The sequence below is a fragment of the Struthio camelus genome, chromosome 1 (genome assembly GCF_040807025.1).
Source record: "Struthio camelus isolate bStrCam1 chromosome 1, bStrCam1.hap1, whole genome shotgun sequence".
NCBI lineage: Eukaryota > Metazoa > Chordata > Aves > Struthioniformes > Struthionidae > Struthio > Struthio camelus.
The window spans coordinates 126048336-126063510 of record NC_090942.1 but is presented as its reverse complement, the minus strand read 5'-3'; the positions used below and the strand labels follow the sequence as shown (position 1 = coordinate 126063510).

The 15175-nt window shown below is 40.2% G+C and overlaps 1 protein-coding gene across 6 annotated transcripts in view; it reads left to right on the top strand.

Moving 5' to 3' along the window:
• Positions 1-9749, top strand: part of LOC104147159 (ICOS ligand-like) — a 35552-nt gene extending 25803 nt beyond the window's left edge. For 5 of the 6 annotated variants that reach the window (XM_068915745.1, XM_068915716.1, XM_068915735.1 and 2 more), the window contains 4 exons: positions 359-442; positions 856-908; positions 3791-4135; positions 8067-9749. In XM_068915745.1, coding sequence (XP_068771846.1) covers positions 435-442; positions 856-908; positions 3791-4135; positions 8067-8170 — 510 coding nt within the window. In that variant the 5' untranslated portion in view covers positions 359-434 and the 3' untranslated portion in view covers positions 8171-9749. Of the gene's footprint in view, positions 1-358; positions 443-855; positions 909-3790; positions 4136-4645; positions 4728-8066 lie in introns of all 6 variants that reach the window. The other variant, XM_068915757.1, reaches the window with a different exon arrangement.
• Positions 9750-15175: the final 5426 nt, after the last annotated feature.

Here is a 15175-nt window from a genome sequence, read left to right as displayed (position 1 = left end):
GATGTGCAGATTGGATGGTAGTTGGTAGAGTTGTAGGGATATAGAGTTTATAGGTCTTGAAAAATATGGTTTTACTAAACACCCATTAGGTTTCATCATCTTTTCTGTTCCCAGTTGGCTATAGAAGAATCCCCTACAAAGGGCTGAAAGCTCAGGGCTGGTCACCGACTGCATGGCTTGTGACTCACATCCATCCTACATGTAAAAATAAATTCCTAGTATTGTATATACAGAGGGAAAGAAAAAAGACTGAACCTCAGCAAACCAAGCACTAGGTGCAGTAAACATCCTATTCCCTTCTAGAGAAGCTCTTGTGGAGGGGGAAGAAAAAGTGTTTTTCACTCTTTTGTTTTTGTAGTGGCAAAAGTCACAGCTGAAGTATTCGGTGAAGTTAGTGACGTGGGACGATTCCTAGCAACTGGGAAGCCACAAAAATGAAATGGTAAGCTAGTTTTTCTTCTGTTGCAGAGCAGCTGAAGCTTGGAGGCAGAGGGAATTTGGTTTCATTATCAAAGAAAAATAATTTCAAGAGTAAACTGTATATACAATTAATTTCGCCCACATGAGAACGCAAGAAGGAAATATGGACCTGGTGTTTGTTTGTGACTGAAGCCACATCCCCTTAGGGCCATTGAGAAAGCTCAGATGTAAAGAGAAAAGTTGTGATCCACACCAAAGACTAGAAGATGAAACAAGACAAGGATTCTAATCCATGCAGATTTCTATCCAGATTTTCTTCACAGATGAGGAAGTTGTGAAACAGGGCATAGTTTATGCCAGAGAAAAAGCCTTTGATCTCTGCTGTAGCATTCCAATAAAACATTCAGCATTTCTCTATTTCTCTCACTTTATTAGGGAGCCTGCTCTTTGGATGGTTGCCTGCCTACTGTTTGCATCTCTACCCAGAGGTAAATATACCATAATACTCATCTAGGAATTTGTGGAAATATCTACACATGAACACACAAACTGCAATTATGATAATGATCCAGTGAGAATCTTTGAGCTGAGCAAAACAGAAATATGCTTTGCTTTGAATGCATTTCGTCCCATTCCAAGACAAGGTATAGGTAATAGCTTTCAGATACGCTATAATGGAAAGAGTGGTTTCAAGATTTAGGTATTTCAGGCCCACAGACCTCTACCTATAAAGTTTATCCTGACCATGTCCTTAGAATAACTCCCCTTCTCCATAATTTTGAAGATTCAGATTCCAAGTCACCTTTATAACCCCAACTGTCTTGCATCTGGTTTTGTATTTAAATCTATTAAGGTGCTAGGCTTTCTCTAGGGATAACCAGATCAGTGAAAGGACTGCGGTCCAACCACATGAGTGGCCCAGGCTGTGCAGGCCACTCTCTGGAACACTCTCTCGCTCTCAGTCTTTGCACGTACGCTGCCAAGTTCTATCACGGCTGGTTTTCTGGCCTTGTGTATATTAGATGTCATGATCTTTCATATGAAAAAGATATGTTAGTATGTACTGCTAAAGGAGTCTTCTAAGAGCTACAGGAACAACTCCCTGCAATTTTTCCATTTTAAGCTTAAATTCAGCAATATTTCTGCCTGTAATCAAGAATATTCTATTTGTTCAGGAGTGTCTTGCTTTCAGAAGGTGCTGCAGTGGCTCAGAAAGGTATACTTTGTCTTGAATTAGTTGTTCCCTCTCTTCTGGGAACATGACTGTCATTTTAAAAGAGAACTTTCGTATGTCTCCATGGAGCAACGTGAAAAGCCTGTTGCCACTCAAGTTGTGTTCTTTCAGTGGAGCAGTACACCTGCAAGCACCCTGAGGCATTTAAGTAACTACCCTATGGCTCATTTTTCCCCCTTAAAATAAGAAACCACAAGTTCAGTGTTTCTGAGCAAGGAAGTGGGATTGCAGACAGCCTGACCCTTTACTTCTGAATATAAGCAAGAAGTGCCTGTAAGAAATCAAGATGTTGCCTTGTTAGGCTAACGCATTTCAATTCAAGCTCATAGATACTCAAAAACACCAGAGAAAAAATTCCCTGTTGCCTTGTTTCTATCACTGGAGCATTTTTCTGTTTAATCCATTATTCCCAGATCTTTCTTCGCTTTCTTTGTCAGAACTGGGGTAGCATTCTCATAGCCCGGTGAACAGAACAGACTCAAGTTTCCACATTTGGAAACAAGACAGACTCCAGATCTCCTACTGGCATCTCAGATTCCACCATATAGGCAGTACATAATTAATACACAAATCTGGTTGCCCTACAAAAGGTGCCATCATCAATGGCCTAAAACTCAGGCTTTATGAGCTTCCCTGCACCACCTTCTGCGCACCGCCCAGCACACCAGTCCTTGAGTAATTCCCATGTAGCAACAGAAGGAAGTAGGCTCTTTATAGAAATCTGACCACAAGGATATAAGAAGCCCAAGGGAAATCCAGCTATTGGTTTTGTTTCAGACTCAGGGAAAGGGGATCTAGGGGCTAGTACAGTGACCAAAGAGCTGAAAGTTACCCCAGATTGTGAGCCTATGGCAGTTGCAGTCCCCGTTTTTTACGTGCTTTGCTAAATAACTAGCCCATCTCTTGCTGAAAAGCCACGCTGTAGCACAGCTATGTCTGGCTTTTTTTAGGTACTTTTTTTACCTGTTGAAGGTTCTATACAGAAATTCAGTATAACAATGATAGAACTTTCAGCTAAGAGTCATTTTCTGACAGCAATAATGGATCATAGCTTACAACATGGTACTGAAGAAGTAGTGTATATTCCCTACAGAAATCCTTGTTTATCTATATAAAAAGTTTAAATTTGCACTCAGCTTCACCTTGATAATCTAAAACTCTTGCCAGAACTTAAAAAAAAACTTTTTTTTAAAAAAAAATAACATTTGCTTCTTACATCTGCAAGTGAAAGCCACTGCCAGTGCGTATTTTTTCAAGGGTAAAGACCTGTGCAAGGCCACATCCTACACATAGAGCTCACAAGGCAAAGCAGACAAGCACTGCCCATCCCACTTCAGGCACCCCAGCAGCAGGCTGCCACCATCCCTGGTGCTCCCTGCAGGAGGGTTTCAGTCTTCTGGCCAAGAAACTCCCCATTCCAGTCCTTCAGGTGTGTCAAGGTCCTCAGTGAGAAACCTCACATAATATCACCTAGTCAGACTTCAGCATAACCTTAGCCTTCCCCTCAGGGCTAGCCTTCATAAGGGCCTCTATTCCATTTGCATCCAGAAGCCTACTCCTGCCATCTACAAAACCTTCCTGTCAGCTCTGTTAGATAACTCATTGCAGCCAGATTTTGTCGGGGGAGATCAAACTTTTCCAGGATTCTTCTCTTGACAATATAACACCCTTTTCACACTTCCCTTTTGTGTAGCCAGACTTCCTACAAAAACAAAACTTGTTTAGTCATGTTGTCTGTCAATCTTCGCTTCCCTGCATGCTTTTCTCCCCTTGCAAACTGACTAATTTCAATTGAATCTGACACCTGATCTCCAAGACTAAGATCCCCAGAAACTAGAGAAAAGTCCTCAGCTAAGGAAACTCAGATCAGTGCTAGCACTGAAGAAGTGAATGCAGCTCGCATGCAGCAACATCTGCTCAGCTGGCGGGGCAATCAGCACACACCACATGGGCCTCAGGTCACATCACAGCACCTGCTGCCTCCTCCATGTCTGGGAGTAGAAGGACATGAGTGGAAGAAAGGGGAGGAGGAGGCTGGGAAGAGAGGCAATAAATTTGTAAGGAAGTCAACTTACAGGAAACCTGGTGTCCTCATCTCTGATGCCCACTGAGCAAGTTGTCTGCTTTTTATTGCAGGTCAACCAGACACAACGTGCTATGCATTCGTTGGAGAAACTGTCATTTTGCCTTGCACCATCCCCTCTCCTGGGGAGATGGATGTTTCCAATTCAAAGGTCTACTGGCAGATAGAGTCTATCTTAGTGCATTTTTTTCACAATGGAGAAGATTCACTGGTGGGCCAGGATACAAACTACCATGGCAGAACTAGTCTTTTTTTGGATGAGGTGAAGCATGGCAACTTTTCCCTACAGCTCTCCAATGTCCGATTAGAGGATGAAGCTGTATATACTTGCATCTATAAACAGACTGGGGCTCCCTTCAGCAAAACACAGAAATCTAAAATTAAACTCTATGTATCAGGTAAGACTTTTTTTTCAGGTCAGAGGGAGGGAGTTGAGGGGAGCAATTCTTCCTGACACAACCCAAATAGAGCCACTGATTGGAACGAGTCCAAAATCGAAAGTGAATCTCCACTCAGTTCCCCTCTGTTTGTTACTTTTGTTGGAAAAGTAAGATGGCAGAAGGGAAAAAAACAGGCCTCTGTGTGTGTTTGTAAAGCTTCAGAGCTGCATATCCACAGAAGCAGCAGGACTGCTGGAGGCAAGCCCCGGCTCCTTCCCCCTCCCTTTCCAGCATCCATTGCTGGGTAATGAGGTCTCCTAGATTTTTCAGCGTTTGGTTATTTATTTATGTTTCTGTATTGTCCTGCATCTCCCTTGTCCCCAGAGGAATGGGAGAGTTTCTTGCATTGTTTGGACTTGGATCTGTGAATCAAAATCAGCTTCATCTCTGGCAACTGGATCCAAAGTCCAGGCCATTCACCATTTCAGATCAAAGACAGACAGCTGCTAATTACCTTTTCACTTGTAGCTGGAAGATCTGGATCTGATGGCAAGGCTGGACTCCTGCAATAAGAAAATTATTCTTCTCCCTTCATAAAATGAGCGAGACAGTAAGACGTGCTTGAATAACGCCAAATACGAAGCTAAGATGTTTGAGTTACCTAGAAGCATGGCCAGTAGAATGAGAGGTTATTCCATTTGACCAACTGACCAAATGAAAAATCAAATTAAAAAAGGGGATACAGGTCAAAACGAAATATGGGTTTTTAAGATTTTGTTTTGCTTGAGCAAATCAGCTGGAAACTTTCATTTTAGTCAACCACACACACTTCACTTAGCTTAAAGAAATGTTTTATTTTATTTTCAAGCAATTTAAACCCTTTTAAAGTCCTTTTTAATATGCACATCATTCTTAAAAGAAAATGTTTTTGAAATATAAAGTGAAATACTTTTGTTCAGAAAATTTAAAAGTGAAATGTTTTGCAGTTTTCAAAATGAAAAAAGATCATTTTGAAAATGCAGAACCAAAATGTTGTCATCATCTCATTTTTGGGAGGAGTGAAGTGTCTTTTGCTCTGACTTAATTTTGTGACCATATTTAAACTTCCAATTTGTTTAGCAAATGTATTCTTTCTCAGAAAAAAAAGACTAACCCTTAGATCAATTACTGGTACCCTTTTCCTGTGCTAAGCTTAAACAAATCACTTTTGAGTGCAAGAGACTTTTGGTGCTTGTTCTCTCCTACTGATTCTAGCAAAACACAAACTTCAGTACAGCTCTCCAGGACAAGAAAAGAATATTTTCACCACTAACATAGACCTAGCACATAGTGAGAATTACTGAAATGCTAGTGAGCCCTAGTCCATAAAGGTACTTAGCATTATAAGCACCATAAAAATCAATAAAAAACAAGCAATGTGGAAGCCATTCAGCTCCTGGAGTTCAGAAAAGGCCTTTGTAAATTAGGTTGGCATGAATGAATTACCAGATCAAGTTATCTGAGTGTTTTTGGGTTACAAAGTCATAAATGTGCTAAAAATACATGATTGATGGCTTCACATACATTCTTCCAGGAAAACTGAAGTGGATCTCATCCAAAGGCAATTCTGAAGTATAATGTAGATGCTGAAGTCTAAATGTAGTCATAACACAGAACTACATTAGGGTGATTTGGAAACACTTCTTGAGTGAATATAATACATAAGGGCTGTCCAGCCCTTACACGTCATCCTCAGTAACTTCTCCCATAAAATTCCTGCTTGTAACACAAATTATTCATATTATCTCTACAAAATCTTAAATAGGTATTATCAAACCTGTAACATTTTGTTATTTAAAAATCAGTGGCTGTAATTTTCATTTTACTTAGTGTAGATAAAGGATATATTATGGCAGTTAATGTAGCAAATTTGGCCACAAGATGTTAGAGCCAAATCAAGATATGATGCAGCAATGAACTCAAAAAGAAACCAAGGAAGATCCAACATTGCAGTGTTTCAGCTCATAATCATGCAGAAGACTTCAGCCCTGTACTGCATAAGCAATAAACAACTTTAAAAATTACAGGAAATATCATCTTCAGCCCTAGGATAGCTCCTTTCACTGGCTTCGAGGTCTTGAAGCAATACGAGGTTAAATTTCGGATGGTATCTTATGCCTTAACAGCACTAAGTTATAATATTACAAAAGTCAAAAAAGCAAACAAACAACAACACCAAGAGCTAGAATAGCTCTAGCTGTCACCTTCCACAGGAAATATGAAACTATCAAAGGTCAAACTTTTTAATGCAGTAGCAATGGAGGTTTCTCAGAAATAGAAAGAGTGTAAAAATGTGTGTATTTAAAGGAGGTAATTGTATATATATTTGACTGAGTGGAAAACTCTCTGACAACTTTTTCTCAACGGGAACAATTTTTACCATGAAAAGATATTTTTGTTTGAAAAAAAAAAAAAGATTGCAAGAAGGAAGAGTGTTTGAGTTTTGCTATAAGAGAACAAACTGGATTACACACTTGCAAGCACCTGAAGGTTTCTGTGTTAGGGGCCTTGGAGATGGAGGAGATAAGAAAAGCCTAGCTTTTGCTACATAATTCTTTTTATAAAACGAAAAAAGGTTTCCTGTTGCCAACATTATTTTAAGAAAATCATAGTCTCAGCTCCCAGTTTTTGTATTTCCAGCAATTTCTTCAGAAAGAGGGAGGAATTGAATCTGGTTTGTATTACTCTCTAGTTTGGGAGGCACTTGGAACTTGGGAAGTTAAACGACCTGCTGAGAACAAAGAGAGATTTGTATGCACAAATAATTCCCACACTTTGCATTCATTATAAACAGATCAGTAGATATTCCTTATTTTATATACAACAGAAAAAGTTTTGTTCGGTTTCACTTCAGTTTGTTTGTTTGCTAGGTTGATTTTTTTTCCTTAACTATATTAAAAAGCCTAATTTTCCCGTTACTTTGGGTTTCTTGGGAGACTCCTTCTGCATCAATAGAAACTTAAGAGTTCTAAGTTAGTTTCTGGGTAAAAACGATAGTCTGTATCAGTCTGGAAGAGCTCTCAAGAGGACAGGAGACTTGCTATAATCTTACATTTCCCTCAAAGTGTTACTGAGGACTACCAGACGTGAACTGGTTGCTTGCGTGTCATTACATACACTCCTGCTAGAAAGAGTGGGAGGAAGAACCCATATTCGTGATACCTTAACGGTACTGACACACTGAAAGGCATTAGCTGAAAGGGCTGAGACACTACAGCAATAGGAACAGCCTAGGAAGCGGCACAGAATTACAGGAATATATAACCTCATCTTTCCAGAGCAGGCATTTGACCTAAACAGTGATGGCAGAAGTGCCTCTACTGCTTAAGTCAGGGGTTCAAAATCTCTTTTCATCTGCATACATCCTCAGCACTGGTTGCAGAAGCCATCCTTGGCAAGGGTGAAGTCTTTGCTCTGTGCCAGGCCGTGCAATGGCTTGTGTACCAGCAGTGGTGTAACTACTACCATCTGAGAGTTCTGTGGCCTAGTTTTTTCAATACTTACTACCATTATTTAAGGACACTTACTAGAAATGCCTGTCAAGCCCTGACTAGCCAGAATGATAATGTACGGCATACTCTTTTAGCTCTTGTTCTGTCAAGACATCAAACAAAAATTCTCAGTCACCTCAGAAATGAACGTTGCATTTATTGTTCCTGAGCGTCTGTGCCTCTTCTGTGAAGGAAAGAAAATTATTTGCCACAGTCCCTTGAGACTGACTTTTTTGCCATCTAGAAAAACACACACAAAGCAGAATTTTGCAGGAGAATCAAAATCCACTTGATGTTTTAAACAATTTTCACTCAATGGATTCACGCAAAATATACGAGTAAACCGCCACACGAATTTCAAATGTGCTTCTTGTCAAACCACTAGTTACATGAAGACTTTTTCTATTTTAATCTTTCAGATCACGGTCAGACTTCCCCAAGAAGTCCTGGCGAGGCACAAAGACTAGATATACTTGCTCTCTCTTCTCATCTCCTGGTAACACTGGTGGTTTGGCATTTGTGACTGGGAAAGCTAAACTTCCATTTGGGAAGTTCTTCTCATCAGAGGACCCTGCTGTACGGAATAGCTCTGCAAGGTTACGATGACTACTGCTCCACTGCCACATGACAGAGACACCAATATTTGAAAACAGACCTAGCACTAGGTGTTTATGTCCTGTATTTTGGTGCTCAAAAAACCCAAAGGCAGTAAGACTCAGAGGTGGCAAGCCTGCTTTTCATTTGTTTCTTGAAGCCCAGTTTTAGTGATGTCAACATGAGCATTTTAGTATTTCATGGCTTTGCTTTAATGACAACTTCAGTTTAGATAAAGACCTACAAAGCCACAGCGTCATGTTATAACTGACCCTAGGGAGATCTTTTGCTTAAGAACCCATCTGCAGTCCTTCGAGAAAAATGAAAGGAGAAGGGGTAATTACCCTCTGTGTCAGATAAAAACTGGAAGTAGGAAGAGGCTCTCTTTGTGAAACCTTGTGAAATTTGAGCCTGCAGAACTTTAGCTTCTATTTTTACTCTTAAAAGACATAGCTATCAGTAGTGATTTTTTTTCCCCAAAAGAAGTGAACTATTTCTTCAGCAGAAGGGTAACAGCTGACAGATGAAGATGATGGAGGTTAGAAAACTTCAGTGCAGCGGAAGAAAGTGCTGCATTCTTCAAAACCCACTTCTAGATAAGTCAAAGGCTTTAGAAGACTGGATTTAGTATTTTCTCTTCTTGCCATGAAAGGTGGAAAAGTAAATGTTATCATCAAGCAAAAGCTATATTCTTAAGCTAGAACTGTTTGATAAAAGATTGATATTGTGACAGCGTTTCTTGTTTACAAATGGTACCTTCAGATGAAAAAAGTAATTAAAAACTGGTCAAGGAATGATAACTGTTACTCATGAAGACAAAATTGGTTTGTTCCTTGAAATGTTCAATGCAAGTAGCATAAGAGGCCTGGGGTAAAGTTCAGATTGGAAGGATCCTGTTTATCAACAGCATCGAGAAAGTACAGAAGCTTTGTGTCAGGCCAGAGCTGCTGCAACTGCGCTACTAAAGAAGTGAGAAGTGTCTGGAGAATTGCACACCTGGCTTGGCATGAAGAGCAGTGAGTGCAATGCAGTCATTCTGCATGTGCCATCGAGCAGAGGAAAGTGACTCAAAAGGACACACACAGAGTCATTGTGATTCGAAGCAGTTCCATCCTCTTTCCAAAGGAAAGGGTTGTTTCTGCAAAGAAAGGAACTGAATAAAACAGTGCTTAAAATAGTACCCACTGAGGTAAAGGAGATGATTGTTATATTTGACTTTCATTGGCAAGTGGCCCTTTCACCACGGTGAGGAAAACAGACAAAATGCCACATGCAGCATGCGTTGCTGCAGCAGTGAAGCTCAGTTGGTACCCAGGCTGTCCTGGTGACAGAGCAGCGTAGTGTAGCAGCTGGGGACCCGTTTAACAGAAAGATTTGAATACGAAAATACATGCCTACCGTGATTGCCTCCTTTGTCCCACCCTCCGAACACTCTTTGTCTCATTATATGTACTTTTCAAAACAGAAGAGTTAGTTAAAAATAAAGCCTTACATTCTGAAAAAAAAAATGATGAGAATAATCACTTGGTACAATATCTAACAGTTCTTTATTTGTATTCCAGGTGTTCTTAGAGTTTGACAGGCTCCCTGTGCAATCAAAAATTTCAAAAGTAGGATCTGTACAGGTCTGTCTGCTCCAGTCCCAAAAGTCTGAGCTGCCGATGTTCATCTCAAGGACAATACGATTCCTCATATCTCCTTATAACTGCTTAAAAACCATCCACTTTCCAAAAGGTGTTGAGGAATGCAAACAAAGCAAGCACCTCCAATCACAGGTGCAAGCTGTGTGACTACACATGCGCAAAAGGTTCTTGGGCGAGAAGATGAATACCTGCTTAACTACCTTTATGCAGGCACGCAGGGCTGGAACACAGCCGCACTGCTGCAGAGAGGGACAGCCACAAAAGGACAGGCTAGTCATGCGCACAAGAGCAGGCACTGCGCTGGCTGGTGCTTATGAGGAAGGCCCAGTTCCCTCAGTCCTGAGCCTTTCCCACCACTAGAAGTGATTCTTCCTGCCTTTGCAAACTGACGTGAATCATAGTAAGCATGTGAGCAGATGGAGGCAAGAGGGATAACGGGTGGGAAAAGACCGACTGGGTGACCTCTGGATGCCCCTTACAACACTACTTTTTATGACTTAGATTTGCAATGGCATTTGGGATGCTTACATATCCTCGTTCATTATATTTTCACAAAGTTGTAGTTAAAGCCATTCCCAGTGATAACATAATACCACCACTCATCTTTCTTCTGAGACTGCAGGGGAAGGTTTGAATGACTTTTACTTTCTTTGCCTAGGTGATCACCCACTAAGCAAATGTCTCAAAGTACACTTAACGTGCAGAAGGTGAGCAGCACATGGTTCTTGTGGTCTCAAGAGTTTCAAAATGAACTAAGGCTAGCTTTAAAAACTAAGGAGCACCAAAACAATTTGCGCGTTTAAGAAGATGGAATCTCTACTTCTCTCGCAGTACATTGATGGCCTGCACCTATAGATTGCATACGGCAAGGGCACAGGCTGATCATCTGCCACAGGATGGAAATTCTTAAAAGGGATCCTTGTGCGTTATTCTTGAAAAAGGATGGCAGAAAAAGTAAGTTTATTTTTTCATGCTTGACAGTGATGCTAGTAAGACAGAAGCAAAAAGTTTGTGTGCTCATCTTGTATTTGTCTAATTTTACAGCAAGTCTAGTTTTACTAGTTAATGGTTTTCACTGAGCACCTTTCAGGTCTACATGCTGTGGGAGAAGCGGACCAGATGATAGATCACCAGCAAGACATGAATGCAATAAGCTTTGGTGCAGAATTTCCACCGTTATTTCAGCTAAGGCTGCAGTCAGTCATTCACATAGCATGCCACTCAGCAATTTAACCAACAGAACTCAAGAGTATTGAAAATAGACAGGAAGATGATTATTTTTCAGACAAGCAGAAGGAAATTATGTTACTATGGGTAACGCAATCCTTGTTGAACTTCTGTTTCAACTTTTGAAATTGTCCAAGTTTAGTCCCTTTTCTTCCCCTATCTCACTGTCTATTGCCTGAGAGATTCTGACCACCACTGAAATCATCTTGGAAAAGATGGCCAAATAGTAGTTCCTTTATATTGCTGAGGGCTAAGGCTGACTCATATAACAAATAGGCTCTCTCTCAGCCACTGCAAGCTGTGGGAGGGAAGAAGAAAGACAGCCTAAACCAAAGACTCAAGCCTTGGAATGCAGCTCTCAATTATTTGCAGGTGGAGGATTATTTAAACTGCCATTCTTAATGAATAAAAATTAAAAAATACATATAGATATACATATAGATATATACACAGACACACACCCCCACATAAACTGATAGTTTGTAAACACATAAACCCTTGAAGAAACAGTTCATTTTCTTCCAGTAGTATTAGTCGGCCTGATGAAAGTCTCTGTCTGCAAACTTTGCACTTAGGTCATCTCAATTATGACAGCACTATTGTTTAAACAAAAAAGGGGGAGGGCACTGTACACTTTTATGGCTTTATATTACATTTTTCCTCTTTTTTTCAGTGATAGTTATATCAAGGGAAGGTTTTACATGTAAGTCTGCTTTATACTACCCTTTCATGTGGATAAATAAGAGTTCAGAGTGTTGAAGAAACAAGTCTTTGCGAGACAGCTGAACAAATGCATTCATTAAGATGGCACTGAACTTCTATTTACTTTTGCTAAACCAGTGGGAAGCAATACCTCCTTGATTTCCTTCTGTGTGTCCAAAATGTCAACGCAAAAACATTATATATAAAACAGCTGGAATACTGTGCCTGAAAAGGAAGCGAAAACCTGCACAGAACATTGTTCACAAAGTGCCCCCTGCTGGTACTTGGTTCATGCAAAAGATTGTCTCTTCTAGCCAAAAGCAAAAAACTAAAACGGCATCACAAACCCCACTCCCATTTCTGCTTTTACAAGAAAAAAGGACCCTTATCAAACTCATCCATGAAACAAGTCATTGCAACATTCTGCAGAGAAACATTTCATAAAACATTTCATGCCTGTATCATCAGTGAGGGCAAAATGGATTAGGCAGAAACACAATTGATAAAAGCTAACAACTCCTCCCTGCCACAATTAACCCCATCACATCACTAGAAAACCACTGCAAGCAGGAGAAGCAATTATTACCACTCCATTTCAGTAACATAAGGCTCTTAAATGCTTTCTGCACATCAAAAATCATAGGGTCCATAAGCCAAACACAACATGCCTCCTCATGGAGGCTCAAAAAAGGACATATTCTTTCACTTCTTATTTCTGATGGCATTTAACGAAACACATTAATCAAACTTCTGTCCACTTGGCTGAAACTAGCAAACCCTTTAGCAGCTCCAAACAGCCATAGAAAAGGAAGGGAAAATCCAAAAGTGGCAGACAAATGTTTCTATTAATCTCCACACACACATGGAATTTCCCTTCAAATTTACGCTGGCTGAAAACCAAGAAGATGGTCTTAGAACTTTCTTAACCAAAGTTAGGTGATCTTTTATTAATATTAAACCTTAAAAAAAACCTGTGTATTGAAGGTTTGTGTTCAGAACATCACTCTGGAATCAGAACATCTCACAAATAAAAGAAAAAGAAAGGTTAATTCTGGTGCATGGTTCTTTCTCCCGTAAAAAACATTATCCGGATGGCAAAAAAAAAGGAAGGGTAGAAGGATGCTCTAAAACCTGACCATTACTAAAAATAATATTTTGCCTCTGGTTTCTTCACGATACAGCAGTCTGTCCTGTCCCTACCAAATGCCTAAGCTCCCAGCACTGACACTCTTTGGGTACCCATTTTTCCTATGAACCACCTTGAAAAGTTTCAGGCACTGAGCAGGAGCTGGTTCCTTAGGTACTCCAGTTACAACTCACAGTCCTAAACCTCAGACAGTCTTCGAGACTACCACTTTAGAGCAAACTATGCTCTCATATGATTTAGCTGTTATTATTTAGCTGGTAACTCTTGTGTTATTTAGCTGTCATGCCAAACTAGGTGAACTTTTCGATTTGTACACTTGATCCTTAGCATAAGACAGTGGGATATTCCAGCCTGGAAGTCACCGAGACAGGGATCGTCATGACCAACATTGCATCTGCTTAGAAAGGGACTCATTGGACTGTTAGTGGTCTTCATTATTTTGGTATCTGGATTCAAGAAAGAATCTCAGAGGATTGTAAAAAGAGGCAACATCTAGATGATCTTCCTGCCAGCTTGCAACAACTTGACATGGCGTGATGGTAGCTACTATTAAAAAAATCTCTTATTCTCAGGACCCCTGAACCTAAGCAAGAAAATAGGAAAACTTTACATCACCACAGCTGCCCTTACTAGGAACTTTAGACATGAGACCTACCTAGGCAAACAGCCTTGTCATGCTGAGGGGAGCCAACAGGAAGATTGAACTCTGAGCACCCGAGGGGAAGGGAAAGAAAGGGGTAGGCGAGTTCAGCTCAGTTTAAATCACTCTCACAGCAGATAACGTTACTGTTAACAAGGGCATCAGTGTTAACACGGTTCTACTCCAGGGGTTTCATTCCATCTGTTTGTAGAAATTCCTGATGTTACTAAGCTTCTTTTAAAAGTCCCGCTGATGTAATGACTTTTTAAAAGGCATGTCTTCTGTACATTTTATACATAGGATACTGAAAGTTCTCTATTTGATTCAAACAAGATCTGAATATTTGCTATGACATTCAGACCTCTCCCACATCCTGCCAGGACTCCATGTATAAAACTGATACCACAAATATCCATTAATGTACAAACAAATCCCACAAAAGAAAGTCTTTATTTGCACTTAATTATACATTGGCAGAGCATTGGCATTGGCATTTTATGAACCATGTCTGCCACTGTGATTACTTGTTTTACGTGCAGGATTTGTTCATAACCACAGTTGAGTTCATGATCTCCACAAGACAGAATGCTAGCCAGGATCTCTATGAAAGTCCTGAAAAGGAAAAGTGTCCACCCTTGACTTCAACTTCAAATCTTCCAAAGCCCAACAGATAATTTTTTTAGTGACAAAAATAAATCACTTGCTAAGAGGCTCCAGAATCTAAAACCGTTCTCCCAGCAACACAGATTAGGCAAGCTGAGAATTCTCACTATTCGTATTTAAGCTTCATTCCTCCTCTCTGTTCCCCCTAATAAACACATTTCAAACCTCTAGTGAGCCTCCAGCTATAGACAGCATTTACAGTATTTCAGGCCAATCTGAGGCCCATATGTTTAATTTTTGAAATACGCAGCTGTCCCTTAAAAGCAGAGGTTCCCTTTAGCATCTGCCATGTAACAAGAGCTTTAATATAGCATTTGGTATAGTAAGTAAGTAGAGAGTAGTTCAGTGGCCACATCAAAAGCTGTTTAGCTTTCTTACCATGGGAAGCAGGGGGGATGAGAAAATAACCATAATATTTTTACTGCATTCGTATGTCACACAGTAACCAAAGTAAGAGAGCATAAGCTGGCAACAAGAAAACCACAAACTCTCCCAGTCCATATTACAACCTTCCAAGGAATGACAGTACAACAGAAGATTTGAGATTCTTGAAAACTGGCTTCGTGCATACGGTGTAAATTGTGGTGGTTTAGCCAACCGAGGGCAAGATATCTGGCTTATGACACCAGCTGTTGAAAAGATGTATAAGGAGTACCAATTTAATTATTTTTAATTTCAGAAATGTTGCTTGCTGCTGAATAGAAAGGTAACAAATAACTTGGAGGAGGAGAAAGGGAACTCAGCTGGACTCTATACAGGAAAAATTCTTCAAAAATGATGAGAACTGAAAAACAGCAGACAAAAAGAGAGGAAGTGTAAAGAAAAAGAGTCCTGAAGAACTGCTAGAATATATCAACCAGCAGGAGTTATCAGAGGCAGTTATCAAACACAACTGAAGCGACAAGGATGAGA